The 21495-nt window shown below is 46.6% G+C and overlaps 1 protein-coding gene and 1 pseudogene across 1 annotated transcript; both read left to right on the top strand.

Moving 5' to 3' along the window:
* Positions 1-1066: 1066 nt before the first annotated feature.
* LOC136522411 (uncharacterized) lies at positions 1067-4847 on the top strand (annotated as a pseudogene).
* Positions 4848-6628: 1781 nt separating this feature from the next.
* LOC136524196 (rhomboid-like protein 19) lies at positions 6629-8740 on the top strand. The gene is made up of 7 exons (XM_066517651.1): positions 6629-6634; positions 7374-7540; positions 7939-8053; positions 8210-8226; positions 8310-8411; positions 8511-8621; positions 8731-8740. The coding sequence occupies exons 1-7, from the start codon at positions 6629-6631 to the stop codon at positions 8738-8740; spliced, it is 528 nt and encodes a 175-aa protein (XP_066373748.1).
* The last annotated feature ends 12755 nt before the right edge of the window (positions 8741-21495 follow it).

Below are 21495 nucleotides of genomic sequence, written 5' to 3'. Positions count from 1 at the left end.
TTCATACCTAACTTTACCAATATATCTACGATTTTACTATCTATAGACCTAGAATCAGCAGGTGAAGGAAACGAGAAACTCCGGATATATGGGCGCTGCCTTCGCTTTCCCTTGCAATCTCGTCGTCATTCTTCCACTAAACAGTGACAGACTGCTCTAGCATGGTTGGCTTTGTCCTGTGCTCGACTTTCTTCGTTGCGCTGACCTCCATTCGCCACCCCCCATCACCACTACTCCTCGTTCCATCGGCTTTGTCTGTGTTGCCAAGGAAACCGAAGAGGCGTGCGAGGGAGAGGGAAGAAATGAGAGTCCACCAACCATCGAAGGTCTTCCTGCAAAATACACCACTACTCACCACGGCGGCATGCGTAGCCTTGGCCACATCAACAAAAGGCTACGTGTTGACGTCCGGTAGAATAAGTATATATACCTAAATGTGCGATTTACGATTTGCATGTCAATCACAAAACTAGAATAACGCAACCAAACAAATTTAAAGACTGTATGCTTTTTTTTTCATTCAAATTGTTTCCTCGGCATCGGGTCCAAAGGACCCACGGTGACACAACTTTGTTTTTCCAAAAAGTTTTTCCGAGGAGGAAAATGAATCAGATTCCATTATCCAAAAACAATAATTAGCGCGTGTTTAGTTGGTTGAAGTTTGAAATTTGGGCTATTGTAGCACTTTCGTTTTTATTTGGCAATTTACGTTCAATCATGGACTAATTAGGCTCAAAACGTTCGTCTCGCAATTTCCAACCAAACTGTGTAATTAATTTTTTTCGTCTACATTTAATGCTCCATGTACGTATCGCAAAATTCGATGTGACAGATACCGTAGCACTTTTTGAGAATTTGGATGGAACTGAACACGGGCTTAATCAATGAGCAAAAAATAAAACAAATCCCAGGGTCCCGCCGTCAGCCGAAGAAGCGCCGAGGCCGCAGCGCAGGAACCGAAACGAAATGCCCTGCAGCAAATCCGTCTATCGACCCCATCTTTCGAAAGCAACATAAATCCATCGCCGTCCGCCGCCCTTGGCTTTCCCTCAACAAATCCTAGCACGTACGTACCCTCCAGGTCCAGCCGCAAACAGAAATCCATCTGCAGCGGAGCGGCGGGGCGGCCGCGCTCTCTCGTCTCGCCACGAGTCGACCCACCCGGGCCTGCCGCTCTCGTCGTCGTCCTCCCCGGTCATCCGGGTTCGTCGCCAACGCCGCCACCCACCGCACGCGCGGTTTTCCCATCACGAGTGCGAACCCCTCCCCTCCCTATACCTACTTGCGCTTCGGAACTTCGGATCATCCGTGGGACCGTGCCGCCTCTTGTATTGTGTGCAGCGTGCTAGCTATTTCTGATCCCGGTTTCACCGCCGTGCTCCCTGCCACAACCATTGCGCTTACCTTTTTTTTTATTGATTGATATAATTCATTGTCCTTGCCTTCGCTGCGCGGTTCGCTGATTGCAGATTTAGTTGCTCTCCGTTGCAGATAGGAGTATTTTAGTTTAGTCGAACCACTTCGCCCGATTTCTTCCGACTCGGGTTGGACCGCCATTGTTGTTACTAATCTGCTCTGTCAGTCGAGAAAATTGGATATTTGCTCCTGTGAGCAGCATCAGTTCTGTATTCTTTGTACTTGTTGTGGTCCACTAGGATGATGTAGCATTAGTTAGTTTTACCTCACTTTTTCCATTCACCTTTTTTCTAACAAAATTTTGTTTCCTAGGTTAACCACCGCGTTTATTTTTTATTTTTTACATCGTTCATTCTACTGTTAAAAAGTAGAATTTCGACTTTGGGCTGCAACCTTACTGTTTGTTAGAAAAAAAAATATGCGAATGACGGCCATTCCTCACTCATTTCACCTGTGTGCGTGTGCAAGGTTCATCGGAATGAGGCGCGAGGGCCCTGCAGTGTCGTTTAGACAGGGCGCTGCTGGTGACATGGCAGGAGCTATCTTCATGTGCAACATATCCACAAGGGAACAAAGCTTTCAAGCAAAAGTTTTCAGCCTGCCGTTGGAGTGTCAATCCTTTGTTACCAATGTCAGGAAAGGGATGCCTTTGTTTCTCTTTGACTACACTCTGCGCAAGCTTTACGGGGTCTTTGAGGCTGCCTCTGATGGAGGGCTCAATATTTGCGATTCTGCGGTTCAACGCTCATATCCTGCGCAGGTAAGCCTCAACACTAAATGCCTTGGGTTTTTTTTTCTTCTTTTAGTATAAAAATTATAATGGGTTTTCACTTGTGTAGGCAGTAGGCATAACGACATAGGAATAGGGAATACCAGAATTGCTTTTAAATGTTTGTGACTTTTGCACATTAGATCAGCTAACAAGCACTACACCTGAGATGAAGCTGCCCTGATGATAAAGATGATTATATGATAAAGCTATTCATTTGGTTTTAGACCAAAGACCGATTGATCCCGCTTTATAGAAAGCATTTTATTCATTTGGTTTTGAGCTGACCTTTTTTCCCCACTATAGGTTCGCATCGATATTATTTGGAAGTGCAGACCACTAAGTGAAGATGAGTTTTTCCTTGCCATAGAAGACAACTACTATCATCCAAGGAAGTTCTACTTTGACCTTTCCTATGAGCAGGTTTGCTTTGCTCCACCTTTACTACATAATGTTACAAATGTACATTCTAATTACATCGCTGTGACAATAAAAGCTTCTACTGATTCACAGGTTGTTCGCCTATATGAGTTGTTCGATGACAGGAGGGTAGAGCGCCCTATTCATGACTATCCAAAAAATGAGAGTTTGGAAATAAACCACTCCAGCAAAGGGATACTGGACAAAGAAAGCTTGACTCCAGATGTTCCTGATTGCAATGATCAATCACGCCTTTCAATTCCCAACATTTCAGAAGTTGCAAGAAGATACTCTACTCCTACAAGCATGCAAACAGATTCACCACTTAGTGTTGACGCATACCCAAACATGTTGATGCCCATGAGAACTGAAACTTTTGGAGCCCAAATTGCTCCCAACCTGAGCCGTCATGACCAAGTAGACGTCCATTCTCAGCGTGAGCTTTTCCCAACTGCTCCAATGACAGATGCTGTTTCAACTCATGTATCTGCCCCTTGCTCTCAAACTTCTAGGCTGCAGCTGGTTGCAAAGCAGTCATACCTGTTGCCACAAGACCATCCACATAATACCTTGCCTTCTGGATGTACAGCTCAGGAGCCAAGAGGAGCTAAATTTGTTGCAAATCAGTCATATCCATTATCTCGTGGCTATTTGCACAATTTCTCGCTAACTTCTGGATATGCAAATCAGAATCCAACTTACAAAGGCAGTAATCATTTGAATTCAACTTTTACCCCGTATGATCGGTTATATCCTCAATTGTCGCTGTCAAATCGACAAAGTAACTCTGACTATCAAGTTCCTTGTGACATCTGCTTCAACCAAGACCGCTCTGGTGCGCATAACAACATATATGCATGTGAGCCTCGATGTTTCAGTGGAGAAGCTTTGCCACAGGCAAAACTAAGCAAACTAGGTATTCCCACATATCCTGAAGCTGAACGTGATGGGAAAGCAGTACCAGCAATTTATCAACAGAAAACAAGTTCTACTGATTACATTCAGATCCTTGATTGTGATCAAGACTTCAAAAATGATGGGATGAAGAAACATGGTACCTGTAGCAGTACTTCGGATGCATCAGATCTTGAAAATGGTATTCTCAATCCACGACATACACAACATGCTATAGGAGCTGAAACTAACAGAAAGAATTGGTGTAACCCTCCACAAACAAGTGTATTTTCTCGCTTATCATTGAGCAAGCAACTAACTTCTCAAGAGGCTACAGGTCCTACGCTGAACCAATTGGTTTCTTCTCTTTCCCAGAAGACAGAACAATGGAATCACAAAAATAGACCAACTGCAGATGGTATTATTCCATTGATCGGGGAACAGGCTATGGACTGTTTTCATGCAGAGCTGAACCTGCCAAGTCAACTAGAGCTGGAAGAAGAAGAAAGCATAGAGTCACAACTTCCCAACTTGAACTTCAAGAGACGCAGTAAAGCAGGGGAGGTGGACGCAAATTTGGGAAAAGAAAGTGGGAAAGTCAAGAGAAGAAAGCTTGTGCGCCCTTCCTTTGAAGAAAACAAAGTTTCTACAAATGTCAATGAAGAGTTGAAAAGAAATTGCACGCAGAACATGAATCAAAACTATCAGGAAGCCAGTAAAGATCATTTTGACATTGACCTAAATGCACCTGCTGCATCAGCAGATAACGGTCTACTGGAGGAGGATAACAGAAGTGCAGTGTGTCCAAGTGTTATCAAGATACAAACAGAGAAACCACCTGAAACAGACGTGAACAAGCCAAACAACTCAGACGTGATGGAGACAACCAAACAAGATCCATCAGTTGCACCCGCACAAAAGGTTTCCATTGAATTTAACATCGCAGACCTGAACACAATGGATGAATCGAAACTGCGAACAATTCTTGATCAGACATCCTCATTGTTGTTATCACTTGGTAAGCTCAAAAGTGGGAAGTCTAACAACTCCGAAGAGGCTAGGTCAAGTGTTTTTGCTATGAGGACAGGAAACTAAACATGGCGGTGAACTCTAATAGGGAGCGCCAAACCTGAGTGCAACTGACAATAGCAACAAAAAGGGGTGTCCACTTCATCTCGATTAGAATATATATGGCAGCACAAGATTGAAGTTTATATGAGCAACTAGTGCCCTTCAGTATGTGTAGAAACGGTTCTTTCTCATGATCATTTTGTAATTTGGGTGGATATTTCTGGACGGCAAATCGACTCTTATCATGTAGGAGTACCACTTATCTCAGAAAACTTAAAACAACACCAGCTTCTCGATTCATTGCTAATCCTGTTCCGGTTTGATGCAAAATTTCTCTTTGCTTTTCTGTATTTATTTACATCTTTTCAATGTTGTACTGCCGTTTGCTACTGCAGTTTTGACCACAACAAATTCTAGATTTTTTCTGCCCGACCACCATACTTCGTGTATAGCAGTAGCAGACGACGTGGAAATGAACAACGTTTAAAACGTGGAAATGACAACGTTTAAAATTTGTTTCTCAGACTGATTCACGCATGATGAGCAGTGAGCGCGGTTACAGAACAGCTTGTGACGTGCAACTCCTGCTCCTCTCCGTGTCACCAGACGTCCAGACCTCACCGGGCTTGAAGCTCGATGGCCGCCTGTGCACTCACTTTTTTCTTTTTTATAGAGGAAGAAAGCAATCTCCCACAACTAAAAAAAACTAAAGAGTGGACACTTTTTGGTGCGACATTCCAACGTGCGCATGGTTCCACCTGCTGTGATCCCGCACCCCCTCGCTACGACGTCCTACCCTGTCCGTACGACGTCCTACCCCCGTCCGGAAACCACGGCGCCTGCGACAAATGTCTCGCCTCGTCGGTCTGCCGTACCTGCGAGTCCGCCCCCCGTGAAATTCGTCCATCTGCCTTGCGAGTCCGCCCCTCCTCTCCCCCTTCTCCCCGTCGAAAGCCACCGAGCCGCAACTCCTCTCTTTCCATCGCCCTCCTCCTCCTCCTCCTCCTCCTCTCTCTCTCTCTCTCTCCTTCCAGATCCGCCGGCGCGAGGTGAACGACGCGTTCGCGGCGGCAACGGCCCTTGGGAACAAGGACGCGGCCACCTCCGCATCACCCTCCTCTCTCTCTTCCAGATCGGCATCGCGGTGGCCTTCCCTGACCGTTCCAGCACCAGCGGCAGCATGACAGCGGTATCGGCGAGCCGGATCCACCCCTCGTTCGGCCGTGGAGACAACGACGATGTAGCCACTGGCGCCGGCGCCGCCGCTTGTTCCTCCCTGCCGAGGCGCAGACCCCAGCGACCACGCGCTGCCAACGGCGGCGCTACACCACACGGTGTGGAAGTGGTCCAGCATGGGGTTCCACGGCACCGACGGCTTCTCCGTCTACGACGCCGCTAGCACGCTCGCCTTCCGCGTCCACAACTACTCGTGCCACCGGAAGGTGTTCGCCGGTGAGCTCCTCCTCATGGATGGCCAAGGCTCGCCCCTCCTCGCCGTCATGCCATAGGTACGTCCGTGTCCTGCTCGTGATCCGGCCCGGCCATCCATCTGCAGTCTCCAAAATTTCATTTTCAAGAAACCTACACGCACGATCGGTCATGGTGTCCTCGCAACAAAATGGGGTCTTTTTTAAATCGGGAAATGGTGCTTCCTACTCTGCAGGATTCTTGGTTATTATGCGAGAGTTGATTCGTGATCTCTGCAGGTTTTATTCAAAGAATAATTCTGTCGCCACATCGGCTGTAGTATGTACGTACTAGAATCGAGCACCGCTTCACCGCTGGTTACATCGAGTAAGTCCTCCCAGGGGTGAGCTCAATTTCTCCTGATTTGTTGTCTCCTATGTTACTTTAATTCAAAGTTTGAACGCCATGACTTGAAACACTTGTGAGATCTAATATTGTAGGCACACAGGGCCATACTGCAGAATTTGGTGGCCTGGTGCAAAATGCATAGTTAGGCCCTACGTTTAAGAAATGATAATTGCTAAATTGTCTATCTTTTCCATTTACAATGCATATTTTTTGAAAACATCATGTTAGGCAGTAAAAGAAACCATGACCGTATTTTCAAAATGAAATCTCAAATGTTATCTCCATGGATAATCTTTTGCAGAACTAAAGATTGAACGATAGATATATTAAATTCATGCTAGGCAACAAACAACTTCTTTGCTTGTGTCTTCGTGAGTTGTGTTTTCAGAGACCCCTGGCATTTCCTTCACCTTGAGAATAAAATAGATGAATATTACCAGAACAGGGTTACTGTGGGGGAAAATGCGTAGTACTTCCTGCATCCCAAAAAAGGTTGAATGGGGTCTAATGAGAGTTAAGAGGGGAGTAATTAATTCTTACGATGATTGTCAAGAGAAATTTGCAGCAGCAAGTCAACAAGGATTGAGTGAGGTGCAGAGAGACGACTAAGATAGCCATCTGGACTTAGCGCGAAAGAACAGCTACACGTTTGGTCGTTTGCAACCTGCAAGTTACCTGCTTCTAATTTGCCAATTATATGCAAAGCAGTATTTGGGGGCCCTAATTTTGGGCGGTTATATGCTTTCTCTCAACCTGAACTTCCTAGCGCACAACCTTGTTGTAACAACCCCAAAATGAAATGTTCAAGCTGAAGCAAACATATCCTGTTAAAACTCGCTCCTCACTTTGGAATAGTGAAACTGTCAGGTGCTTGCCACCATATTACGCTCCAAAATTAGAGAGACAAGGAGTGGCAATTCTCTGGCAGCATAAAATGGTCTCCTTTGTTATGTTCTTAATGGTAACAACATAATTTCCCCTTTTACAGGCCATTGGTAGTTCTCTTGGTCTTCTCTTTTGTGGGAAGGACATTGAACTAGTTTGGGGCCATAAGGAATTCTTGAAGTTCATTATTTTGGTCAACTCCATCTGTGGCATTCTTCCGTTCTGCTTTGCTATTGGACTCTTCTACGTCACTAGAAAGGAGAGCTTCCTGTAAGTTTTAAACTGTCATTCAGTCTGTCAGATGTGACTATTACTGATTACTCATTACCTGGCACTGCTCTTAGTTCTTTTTAATGTGCTTATTGTCCATGCCTCCCTTGAGTATCAAAATGGTCGATTGATGTGCTCTTATTGACATCTGCTTCTAATGAATAAGATCATACTCTTACGTCTGCCAGTAAGAACTGCAGAATAACTATATCAATTGGCTACTCTTCTATTCACTAATTAAAAATCTTTGGAATTTAGACACAATGATACCACACGAGCACTTTTAGTTGTTATTGCGTCATTTGAGTTACTAGGTTACATGGCAACATACTACTTCCTAAGAAAATAAGGTTACTGTCTGAGGACATTACCTGACTTTCCTATAACATGACATGCAGTGTCACACCACTTTCTGGTTTCCACGGTTGCCTTGCTGGCTTTCTTGTGGCCTTGAAGCAGCTTTTGCCAAACCTTGAGCTTCCTATGTGCTTTTTCAGGAAAACAAAGGCAAAGGTATACCAAACAGACATTTCTAAGGCAAAGGTATACCAAACAGACATTTCTAAGACTACAGTTGTATACTCATTGTAGTAGTGTACTTATTCCGCAGACACTTACAAGCTTGATGCTGAGTTATCTTATCTCTTTGTTTCTCTCTTACTACTGCAGTGGCGCCATTCTTTGTTGTATGTTTCTCAAGTATCATGGCATTCATCATGCCTGATTCCATTAACTTCTTGCCAACTTTGGTGTCTGGGATGTATGTTAGCTGGCTTTACCTAACATACTTCCAAAGGAACCCACTGACTGGACTTAAGGGTGATCCCAGTGATGACTTCTCCTTCCCCAGTTTATTCCCAGCTGCCATGAGGTACTTTGAATCTTTTGTTTTTTTTTCTTTTTTACATGAGCAAACACTCACTATTGATCTCACTTTTGATTTCATTCACTGCTTTTGTTTTCCCTGCAGACCAGTTACAAACCCTGTGGCCAACCTGTTTGATAGGATGTTGTGTGCAAGGTCTAGGCCTTCCGAAGTGGCTCTCCCAATTTTAGATCCTACCAAGGCTTCAAGAAGAAGGTATAAAAGTTCTCTTTTAGTTAGAATTTAGATAAGGTCATATCGTTGTGCTATACCAGTAATATTTGTTGCTGGTGTTTCCCTTTGATTGCGATGATAATTCTTAAAGACTTGAGTGAGGCATCTAGACGCCATCAAGTGCTAATAGAGCTAACACCACAATTGATCTAGCTCAACTTTTTGTAGTACGGAGGGCTTACTAGACTAGATGCCGAAATTGGTGACATTATCGCGTCTAGCCGTGAGAAGGCTGGACTGGTCGATTTAATTTTTCTCCCCATGTATCTTCTTCATCATTTTAGTGGCTTATTATTGAAGATAAGGTCACCTAGATCAGTTGCTCACCTGCGGTTTGCTATCACAACACTACTCGGCTTTGATCAAGTAACTATGTAAGCACTTGTTTTTTGTCACTTTGCTTTGAATGTTCACTGTGATCCATTCTTCTTTTTCCTTTCTACATGTAGATCATACTTTTCCAGACATTGTTCCAATAGTTTCTGTGGGGGGTACGACCCTAGATACCCACGACAGACCACTTGGGCTACGCCCCCAGGGGCGCCCAGCCCGCAAGACGAAGCCTTGCGGGGTACGACTCTGCTCAGCGCCTCCCACAAGATACCGGGAAGATATCCTTGAAGATACTACGAGATCTGTTAAGATATGTATGATCCCAAGATTCCTGTAATCAGTTATTACTTTCCGGTTATCTCTCAGATCTTACCGACTTGTAACCCTGCTCCCCGGACTATATAAGGCGGGTAGGGACCCCTCCAAACTCACACAACATCATATGATAGCTAATACAAATCAACAAACCACAGGAGTAGGGTATTACATCATACTGACGGCCTGAACCTGTCTAACTCGTGTGTCTCTGTTGCCTTCTTGTTCTTGATCTCACGCTCCTCTGCCGATCAATCTACCTTTGTGGGATACCCCTCGGAGGACTACCGACGATATTCTATCGACAATTGGCGCAGCAGGTATGGGTTTGCGTATTGTTTCCTTGTCGAACAAGATGGCTTTTTCCATAGGCTCTTCGTCCCTCCCGTAGCCTGGCCAGATCTTCACGGTTGGATCGATCTTGTGGATCATCAATGCTGACGGAGTCAGAGAGCTCCTCGAGCCGGTGCATATCGATTTTGCACCGATCACCCCCGCACCTGCGACACAGATCCGATCTCGGAACCACCTCCGAGGTCACCTTCATCAACAACTTGCCGCCCGCTTCCTCGCTACCAGAGGAGGTAGATCAACAACGATGATCTGATCGCATCAATCGATCAGGTTGGTCAGAAGCTCATCGATTACCTCTCCATCGTCGAATCAGCTCTAGACACTCGGTCCAGCGCCGACCATCCTTCGGTCTAGATCTACCGGAGGCTGCTCGGAAAACTCTAGGAGTTACGGCTCTGCCCTTCGGGCTCGCCAACGTCGCCACCACCTTCCAAGATGCCCTAAGGGGCAAATTTGTTGACCAGGTGGGAGGCGTCCATCCCCACGCTGACTAGATCATCGACCAGCCTCCGCCAGCCGTCAACATGCTCCATGTCGGCCGATGCTCCAGAGCGTCCCTCTAGATCATCCTGGAGGAGAATCCAGGCTCTGAGTCCCAGGGCTCTACGGAGACCCTCGCCGAAACCTTCACTGAGCAACTTCTTCTCCCTCCGTTTTGTGGTGGCATAATGTTCAACGTCAGCGTCGACAGCCCCCCTCTGAATGGTGAAACTAAGGAGGAACGCGCCACTCGTGAGAACCAGAACATCAACCGTGCACAACACCGAGCAAACAAGATTACCCTTGCGATGGCCGAGCAGCAGCTTGACTCGCAAGGAAGGCCGCTCCAGCACAACCTCGATGATGAGTTTCTCCGTGTTGACGGCCATGACATCTATAAGACTCCAAGTGCCAACCTGGCCATGGTCGCCAATGAGCTCGCCCGGCTCCAGTAGACACCAGAGGTTGCCAGGGTCTCCGCAATGCTCAAAGCGGTGTATTATCAGGTCAATGAGATCCACCAGGATCAGAGACCTTCCTACTCCACAACCTCGATTCACCGATCAATCGCCACAAGATCCGATGGTTGCCTAAGTCGCTTCATCGACCAGTGCCATGATGATAGGCAACCCCTATAGGGTGGAGCTAGGGGAAACTACATCGAACATCACCACCAACCCGACTAGGATGTCCGAGTGCACCTCAACAATCTCCGAGATGCACGACGATGTATTGACGAACGTCGCTTCGGTCGCCATGAAGACGAAGTACGCCGCCGCCAAGAGTACGAGCAAGAGTACGGTAACCTAGACTCAGCTCTCGAGCCACTCTCTGATGGCAATGCTGCAAACGATGGTGCCGACAACCCCGAGGGGCCCCAGCATTCACAAGGGCGCTTTGAACACTTCAGTGGCCTCGTGGTTTCAAGATCACTGGGGTCAAGCCCTACGAAGGAAGGATGAACCCAACATAATGGCTATAGGCTTATGCCACTGCTATTTGCACCGTCGGAGGAGACACCAGCGTCATGGTGAACTATCTTCCCGTCATGCTCATGCTAGCTGCCATGAGCTGGTTCACAAGCCTTTCCCTGGACTCCATCAGATCCTGGGAAGAGCTAAAAAAAGTCTTCACCAATAACTATATGGCTATGTGTATGTGGCCGGGCACCAAGCATGATCTCAACCGCATCAATCAGAAGCCGTCCGAGCTCCTCCACAGCTACATTCGATGCTTTTCTGAGATGAGGAATTCTATTCGGGGGCCGAGGTCATCACCGCCTTCATCTGAGGACTCCATCACCATGAGCTTCGCTCCAAGTTCAACCACAAGCCGCCCACTAGGATCGACGAGATGATCACAACCGCCAACTAGTACGCCGACGCCGAGGAAGCCGAGGTGCACTTCAATGAGGATGCGAGCACTCATCGCCCAACATGTCGCTATGATGATCGCCCCGATGACTGACACCACAATGACCGCCACTACGACGACCGCACTTACCATCGTGATAGCGGTCGTGATCGACCTGAAGGGCCCAAGTCTAGCCAAAATCGCTACCACCGGCCAGACCACATCGTCGCCGCCGTCAATGAACCTCAGGCCAAGTGCAACTATGATGAGCAATACAAGAAGATCCTCGATGGCCCATGCCCTCTCCATAAGAATGCCAAGCACAAGATGAAGAACTACCTCAGATTGGCTAAGGAGTTCTAGGACAAAAAACTAGACGACGACGCCAATGATAGAGCCGGAGGTAGCCGACCACCTAGGGGCAATAACAGTGCCTTCCAAGACCACGACAAGGTGGTCGCCACTATCTTTGGTGGCCTCATCTCCACCGAGAGCAGAAGAGAACAAAAGCTCGTCGCACAGTGGGTGCTCGCTATCACTACGGTAGACGCCGCCGTCAACCCTAGCTATTGCCCATGGTCCGAGGTCCCCATCACCTTCAGCAGGGCTAACCAGTGGGCGAACATTCCCTACATAGGGTGTTTCCCCCTCGTCCTCGACGCAAACATCTAGAAGGTGCTTTTCCAAAAAGTGCTCATCGACGGTGGGAGTGCTCTGAATCTCCTCTTCGCCGGAGCCCTAAAAGAGTTGGGCCTCGGGTTAGCAGATCTCACACCCTCTAACTCCTCCTTCTGGGGTGTGGTACCTGGCAGGGCCTCCAAACCACTTGGAGAGATCACCCTACTAGTACAGTTCGGCACGGCAAGCAACTACCGAGCACATCAACTTCTACATCGCCGATTTCAACATCGCCTACCACACCATACTTGGCCGGCCAGCTCTGGCCAAGTTCATGGTTGTACCGCACTATGCGTATCTGGTGCTGAAGATGCCTTCACCTGCAGGAGTCCTGGCCTTATGGGCCAACCTCTCCATCACCTATGCATGTGAGACAAAGAGTCTCACTCTCGTCGTAGCTATCGACCTCTCCATCTAGATGGCTAGCGTGGTCACCGAATGCAAGACAGTGCCCGCCGATGACATGGAGATCCTAGAGCTAGAGCCTCCTCGTGCCTCTACCAAGTCCAAGGAAATCAAGGAGGTCAGCCTCGGCCTCGATGACCCCTCCAAGACCATGAAGATTGGGGCTCACCTTGACCCCAAATAGGAAAGCACGCTCGTCTCCTTCCTACGTGCTAATGCCGACGTGTTTGCTTGGAAACCTGCAGACATGCCGGGGGTACCACGGGAGAAGATCAAGCACTCCTTGAATGTCTCACCGACCGCCAAACCGATCAAGCAGAAACTTTGCCAATTTGTGCCAGACAAGAAGGAGGCTATTAGGGTAGAAATAAAACAGCTCTTAGCTATCGGATTCATAAAAGAAGTGTATCATCCTGAGTGGTTAGCAAACCCTGTTCTCATTCGAAAAAAGAATAAAGAATGAAGAATGTGCGTTGATTACACTGATCTTAACAAACACTGCCCTAAAGACCCCTTAGTCCTGCCTCAGATAGACGAGATTATAGACTCCACTACCGGTTGCGAATTGCTCACCTTGACTATTACTCCGGCTATCACTAGATCTCCCTCAAGGAAGAAGACCAGATCAAGACATCGTTCATCATGCCTTTCGGTGCATACTACTACACCACCATGTCCTTCGGACTCAAGAACGCCGAGGCGACTTACCAAAGGGCTATCTAGATGTGCCTCGATCAATAAATTGGCTGCAACATTGAAGCTTACATCGACGATGTGGTCATCAAGTCCAAGACCGCTGATGATCTTATCGCCGACCTCGAAGAAATGTTCGCCAACCTTAAAAGGTATCGATGGAAGCTGAACCCTTCAAAGTGCATCTTTGGAGTTCCATCAAGTATACTCCTGGGCTACATTGTCAGCGCATGAGGTATTGAGCCCAATCCTGACAAGGTCTCTGCCATCACCAAAATGAAACAACCAACATGCATCAAGGATATATAGAAGCTTATGGGTTGCATGGCTGCTTTAAGCTGCTTCATATCGCGCCTCGACGAAAAAGGGCTACCATCCTTCAAACTCCTCAAGGCCTCTGAGTGCTTTTCTTGGTCTGAGGAGGCAGACACAGCATTCGAACAGCTCAAGTTGTTTCTAACAAAGCCTCCGATCATGATGACGCCATGTCCAGACAAAACTCTCCTGATCTACATTGCCGCTACTTCTCATGTTGTCAACACATCCATTATGGTTGAACGCGAGGAGGCCAGGCACACCTATAAGGTGCAACGTCTGGTATATTTCATCAGCGAGGTTCTTAACAAGCCAAAGACTCGTTATCCTTAGGTCTAGAAGCTGCTATACGCCATCCTGATCACGTCGCACAAGCTCCGCCACTACTTCAAGTATTACAAGATCACCGTGGTCACCGAGTTCCCTCTAGGGGACATTCTTCGTAATAAAGAGGCCAATGGCTGTATCATCAAGTGGGCTATTGATCTCGACACTTACTCCATTGAATTCAGAAGCAGGCCTACCATCAAGTCTCAGGCGCTTGCTAATTTCATCGCTGAGTGGACCGAGATCCAAGAGCCCATCGTCGCCACATGCCCTGAGCACTGGGTGATGTATTTCGACGGTGCCCTTAACATCAATGGTGTTGGTGTGGGCATTCTGTTCATTACACCAACCAAGGATAAGCTCTGATACGTTCTCCAGATACACTTTTTGGCCTCCAACAATGCCGCCGAATATGAAGCATGTCTCCATGAACTCTGTATAGCCGTTGAGCTCGGTGTCAAACGCCTCATGATATATGGGGACTCCGTGTTGGTCATCAACTAGCTCAACAAAGATTGGTCTTGCTCCAGCGAGAAGATGGATGCATATTGTGACAAAATCAGGAAGCCTGAAGGGAAGTTCTACGATATCGAGTACCACCACATGGTACGCGATCAAAATCAGCTCGCCGATCACCTATCCAAGCTAGGCTCCTCTCGTGCCACGATTCCGCCGGGGGTCTTCATTCAAGATCTTCTAGTGCCATCCATTAAGGAAGATAAGGAAATTCAGGAAGTTCCTCCCGCCGAGCAGTTGGTACTTATGGTACCTATGCCGATTGCTGATTGGAGGGAACAGTTCATCAAGTACCTCTCTAGCGCCGAAGTACCCGCCAATAAGATTGAAACCGAACGACTAATCCGTCGAAGCAAGCATTACGTGCTGGTGGACGGCAACTTGATGAGGAAAAGTGTCAAGGAAGGGATACTGCAAAAAATGCATCACCCAAGAAGACAGAGTGAAGCTACTTCTCGAAATTCACTCCGGTTCCTATGGCAACCACGTGGCCTCGAGAACACTGGTCGACAAAGCTTTCCGAGCTAGTTTTTACTAGCCCATGGCCATCTCCGATGCAGAAGGCCTTGTCCGATGTTGTGAAGGAAGCCAATTTTTCGCCAAGCAGATACACGTGCCAGCACAAGAGTTGCAGACCATCCTAGCTTCCTAGCCCTTCGCATGGGCCTTTCAAGCCAGCACCAGGTGGGTTTCAGTATGTATACGTTGCCATTGACAAGTTCTCCAAGTGGATCGAGTATAAATCGCTCGTCTTGGCTACTGTGAAGAAAGCAGTCGAGCTCTTCGAAGATATCATCCATAGATTCGGTCTCCCGATCAGCATCATCACCGACCTTGGAACTACGTTTACTGGCCACCACTTTTGGGACTTCTATGAAGACCAGTGCATCTACGTCAAATACGTCTCCGTTGCCCACCCTAGAGCCAACGACCAGGTCGAACGGGCGAACGGCATGATCCTTGATGCCCTCAAAAAGAGGCTATTTCAGAAAGAAGAAAAACATCTAGGCAAATGGCTCAAGGAGCTACCAGTTGTAGTCTAGGGACTATGCACTCAAGCTAGTCGCAACACCGGTGTGTCTCCATATTTCTTGGTCTATGGCTCAAAAGCCATACTACCAGCGGATATTGCCTTCCGAGCACCTAGGGTGGAAAATTATGATGAAGAGCAAGCCACCGCTGCTCAGACAGACAACGTCGACAGGGCCGAGGAAGAATGCATAATCACCTATGTCTGCACAGCCAAATATCTGGAAGGCCTACGGAGGTACTACAACTGCAACATCAAAGGTGGTTCATTTGCTATCGGCAACCTCGTTCTCCGTAGAAAGCAAAATACCGAAGGGATGCACAAGCTCTCCTCTCCATGGGAAGAGCCTTACGTTGTCAAAGAGGTTACCCGACTAGGGTCCTATCGCCTATATGACTTAGATGGAATCGATGTCCCCAATTCATGGCACATCGAGCACCTTATACGTTTCTATCCTTGAAACACTCTAGATATGTACTCTCCACTTCATGATGAATAAAGTTTTTGTCTCCATTATTTCTCCATTATGGTTTAATCTCCAATTACGGTCCTCAAGCTTTCAGCTACTCCATGATGGACTCCAATATGAAATCACCATAACTACGTCGAGCACGTTTCTCCAAATCTCCAACGTTTTCGCCGAACATGTTTTCTCCAAATCGTCGAACATGTTTTCTCCAAATCGCCAAACGTATTTCGCCGAACACGTTTTCTCCAAATCACTGAACATTTTTTCTCCGAATCACCGAACATGTTTTCACCAAATTGCCAACATATTTCACCAAACATGTTTCTCCAAATCACCGAACATTTTGCTCCAAATCTCCAAGATATTTCACCGATTAGCGAGCAACATACGTTCTGTTCTGTTCTTTTTGGAAAAGACCCAGTCTCTGATCCCTCTCTACATGCGTCACGGGCTCCACGCTCTACGTTATGGGTGGTCGGCTATAGTTCCTTGGTTACACCTGTTCCTCCTACACATCCACGAGCTCGACGCTCGACGTTATGGACTATGGGCTAGCCAAGGCCAAGAGCTCAATAAAGAACTAATTGCTTGGACGCCACTTATACTATGTTTATCTCTAAGTTATTTTGCCAACTGCCAAGCAGCAGACATTCTGCTCTGTGCTCTATGGAGAAGACCCAGTCTCCAATCTCTCCCTACACGTGCTATGGGCTCCGCGCTCTACGTTATGGGTGGTCAGCTGTGGTTTCTTGGTCACGCCTGCAACTCCTACACGTGCACGGGCTCCGCGCTCGATGTTATGGACTATGGGCAAGCCGAGGCCATAGGGCTCAGTAGCGAGCTAACTGCTCGGACGCTACTTATACTACGTATAGTTGTGTTATGGTTAAAACTACAAAGATTTTTTCATCAAAATGCCAGCAAACTGCATACACATGCACTTTATAACATTTATACAAATACATAAATGTTTTCTACACTCTCGCGCTTTCTAACTACCCTCTAAAGATGTTATAGACAATACCATCCGAGCAGATCACCGTGCTCCGCCATCACCGTCCGTCTTGTCGAACTGGTCTATATCATCGGCCAGCTTCTTCGCTGCGTCCTCTACCTTATCCTCCAGTTGTAGGGGCTCCACCTCGCTCAGTCCTTCGGTGAACCCACCCCCTATCGCCTGAAGGTCGATGGCTAGGTAGTGGGACAGAATCATCGTAAGGGCGTGAGTAGCGGCTGTCACAATCACGGTTGAAGCTCTTGAAATTCTCCCACGCTGCCTTGCACCTCTAGATGATGGTGTCTGAACGTTGTCGCCTGCCATCGGGCTAAGGAGCCGGTTGAAAGCTCTAGTTTGGTTTTGGTTAATTGATGAAACCCTAAGTGCTAAGCTAGTTTATCAAGATGATCATGAGATAGGTAGCACTACTCCAAGTGATGAAGCAATGATGAAGATCATGACATTGGTGATGATCAAATGCTTGAACTTGGAAAAGAAGAAAGAGAAAAACAAAAGGCTCAAGGCAAAGGTATAAAATGTAGGAGCCATTTTGTTTTGGTGATCAAGACACTTAGCGAGTGTGATCACATTTAGGATTGATAGCCGTACTATTAAGAGGGGTGAAACTCGTATTGAAATGCGGTTATCAAAGTGCCACTAGATGCTCTAACTCATTGCATATGCATTTAGGATCTAGTGGAGTGCTAACAACCTTGAAAATATTTGTGAAAATATGCTAACACAAGTGCACAAGGTGATACACTTGGTGGTTGGCACATTTGATCAAGGGTGGTGAAGTTTAGGTGCAAGGGTAAGAAGCTCCACCAGCGGAGTGTCCTCTTGTAGAGTGCAGACAGTCCGACAGTGCCACCGGCGCCCTAGATAGAAAAGACGGAGGTCACTATAAGTGATCGGACGCTGGTCTCTGTTGGACCGGCGTGTCTGGTCAGTTGCAGCAGTGAGCGCGTGTTTCGGTCTTCGACCGGACACTGGTGCTAAAAGTGACCAGACGCAGGCAGGGTGCGTCCGGTCAGTGCCGACGTACGCTGACATGGGGCACATAGAAGAGACATTGAGTGACCGAACGCTGGGTGAGTCCGATTAGGCATGACCGGACGTGTCCGGTTGTGAAAAGTCATGTTTGGAACCTTACTAGAAATGACCGGACGCTGAGGTCCAGCGTCCGGTCACTTTCTAACTGATGCGTCCGGTCATCACTTGACCATTGAAATCAGATGATTGGCATTTGAAGCTGATGACATGTGGCGCACATTGCACGACCGGACGCTGAGGTCTAGTGTCCGGTCAATATGATCGGAGCGTCTGGTCGGCCCGTGTTCAGTGCAGTGAAGGGGTACAACGGCTCTATTTCATGGGGGCTTCTATTTAAGCCCCATGGCCGGCTCAAGCTCACTCTCTTGCACATTTTCATTGACAAAGCAACCTTGTGAGCTTAGCCAAAGCCCTCCCACTCATCTCCATCATTGATCCATCATCTTTGTGAGATTGGGAGAGAATCCAAGTGCATTGCTTGATTGATTGCATCTAGTGGCACTTGGTATTCGTGTTGCGCTGCAGATTTCGCTTGTTACTCTTGGTGGTTGCCACCACCTAGATGGCTTGGTGCAACGGTGGAGGATCATCATGAGTTGGTGATTGTTCGTGGCCGTCTCCGGTGATTGTGAGGGGAGTTGTACCTTCCCCGGTGGAGCGTCGAAAGGTAACTCTAGTAAATTGCTCGTGTCATTGAGTTACCTCACTTGTGGGTAGGTTCTTGCGGTGTCCTATCGTGTGGATGAGGTTTGTGAAACACCTCTTAGCCGCCGAACCACCAAGTGTTCGTTGACACAACGGGGATTAGCGTGTTGGCAAGCACGTGAACCTCAGGAGAAAAATAGGTTGCCTCTTGCCATTTGATATTCTCCTGGTGATTGGTTTTATATTCATCTTGTGATTGATTCATTCCTCTACACGGCGGTATAACCATCCTACTCACTCGTTTACATTCTTGCAAATTCGTTGTAGCAAGCTCTTTAGTGTAATTAGATTTGAGAGCTTGCTTTGCTATTTAAGTTTGCTTAGTGGAGCTCTTTAGAGTAGAAAGATTGAGAGCTCTTAGTGAGTAGTATCATAGCAAATTGTGTGTCTAACTATCATTGCAATTAGAATTGTTGGATAGGTGGCTTGCAACCCTTGTAGAGCTAGAGCAAGTTTGCATTTTGCTATTTGTCATACTAATCAAATTGCTCTAGTTGATTTGTAGATTTTTAAATAGGCTATTCACCCCCCTCTAGCCATATTAGGACCTTTCAAGTGGTATCAGAACCGTGGTCACCGTTTGATTGAAGGCTTAACAACCTCGGTGTCAAATTATGGCTCAAGTTGTGTTCAACCATGTGGGGGGCAAACCACCATTCTTTGATGGCACAAGCTATGATTATTGGAAGAGAAAAATGAGAATGTATCTTGGTTCAATCAATGATCAAGTATGAGAAGTGACCGAAAATGATTGTGCTATCATTGATCCTGACAATCCCACCAACCAAGATAAGACCAACAAGCAATGCAACACAATGACCCTCAACACCATATACAATGCCATTGATTCCAAAGTGTTTGAGCATCAAGGATTGTGAGAGAGCAAATGAGGCGTGGACAAGTTGGAGGAAACATATGAGGGCACACCGGCGGTGAAGAGTGCCAAGTTGTATATTCTCAAGGACAAATTGACAAGCTTCAAGATGAAGGAGGATGAGAGCATTCCGAAGATGTTCCATCAATTGCAAGTAATTGTCAATGACTTGAAGGCTTTGGGAGAGAAGATCAAGGATGATGATGTCTCTCATCGGTTCTTGATGTGCCTACCTCCAAGATTTGAGATGTTAAGATTGCTAATTATAAGAGGAGGATTGAAGGATATTACCCCCAACCAAGTACTAGGTGATGTCATGACACAAGAGACATACCGTGTGGAAAGGGAGGGGGATGACAAGGATGACAAGAAGGAAGAAGAAGACAAGAAGAAGAAAAGCATAGCATTCAAGGCTAGCTCATCATCATCAAAGAACAAGGGAAAGTCCAAGAAAGAATCAAGTGATGACGATGATCTTAGTGATATTGATGACGAAGCTATGGCTCTCTTTGTGCGCAAGATGGGAAAATTCATGAAGAAGAAGGGCTATGGTGCAAGAAAGAGAAGAGATCACACTAAGAAGAAAGAGTATGTGAGAAGATGCTACAATTGCAAGAGCCCTGATCATGTAGTAGCAAATTGTCCATATAATAGTGACAATGATGAGGATGAGAAGAAGAAGAACAAGGAGGATAAGAAAGAAAAGAAGGAGAAGGAGAAGAGAATGACCTTCTAAAAGAAGAAAAAGGGTGGAGGCTATGTAGTCACATGGGATAGTGATGGCTCTTCGGATAGTGATAGCTCTAGTGATGATGACAAGAAATCTATCAAGAGAGCACTAGCAAGCATCACCATCAACAACAAGCCCTCCATCTTTGACACTCCATCGATATGCCTCATGGCAAAACCTACCAAGGTAAAATATAATGTGAGTGATGATGATGAATGTGAAAGTGATGCTTGTAGGAGTGATGATGATGATGATGAGGAGTACTCCAAGGAGGAGCTCATGGACATGTGTGAGCAAGTGCATACTTGCTTTGAGATGAAGAGAAAAGAGTGCAAGGAATTGAATAAGAAAGTCAAATTTCTTGAGCAATCCCTTGATGAGCTCAATGCCATTCATGAGAGGCTAATGGAAGCCCATGAGAAGCTTGGCAAAGCTCACTCTAAGCATGAAAAGGCTCACTCCTCTCTCATTGAGCAAGTCAAAGTGGAGGAAGCCAAGAAGGAGCAAGTGATCATATCATGTGATGTGGGACTAACATGTGATCTTATTAATGAATCTATTTTTGTTGCTCCCACTAACACTTCTTGCAGCAATATCACTTCCACTTCCCCTTTGAGTGATGGTCTCACTTGTGATGCCTCACTTATGGTGGAAAATGAGAACCTCAAGAAGGAGGTGAATGAACTCACTCGTGCCTTAGGCAATGCCTATGGTGGAGAAGCCCACTTGCTAAAGTGCTTGGGTAGCCAAAGATTCTCTCTCAACAAAGAGGGATTAGGCTATACTCCCAAGAAAGGCAAGGCGACCTTTGTCACTCCCAAAGCTAGCTTTGTGAAGGGCAATGGTCGGTTTTACAATAGATGCAAGCAAGTTGGGCAAACAGAGCAAAATTGCAAGACTAACAAGAACAAGCTACCTAATGTATCCTCAATCAAATTTTATTCTTGTTACATGCTTTATAAGGGTGCCAATGGTGTGAAGGCTAAGTTCATTGGTACACTAATTGTGGGCCCAAAGAAGAAGGCCATTTGGGTACCAAATACCTTGGTAACTAACCTACAAGGACCCAAGCAAGTTTGGGTACCTAAAAAGAATTGATTTTTTTGTAGGTCAATTATAAAGCCGGAGGAAGGCATTGGGTGCTTGATAGTGGGTGCATACAATACATGATCGGTGATTCAAGAATGTTCAATTCAATCAATGAAAACAAGAGCAATAGGATTGATAGT

The sequence above is a fragment of the Miscanthus floridulus genome, chromosome 18 (assembly GCF_019320115.1).
Source record: "Miscanthus floridulus cultivar M001 chromosome 18, ASM1932011v1, whole genome shotgun sequence".
NCBI lineage: Eukaryota > Viridiplantae > Streptophyta > Magnoliopsida > Poales > Poaceae > Miscanthus > Miscanthus floridulus.
This window is presented reverse-complemented; position numbering and strand designations above follow the sequence as displayed.

Bases quoted from the DNA above. Each gene is read 5' to 3' on its own strand.
- LOC136524196 (XM_066517651.1), top strand. The intron at 7,541-7,938 runs GTAAGTTTTAAA...CATGACATGCAG, and splicing joins ACTAGAAAGGAGAGCTTCCT to TGTCACACCACTTTCTGGTT. The intron at 8,412-8,510 runs GTACTTTGAATC...TTTTCCCTGCAG, and splicing joins TTATTCCCAGCTGCCATGAG to ACCAGTTACAAACCCTGTGG.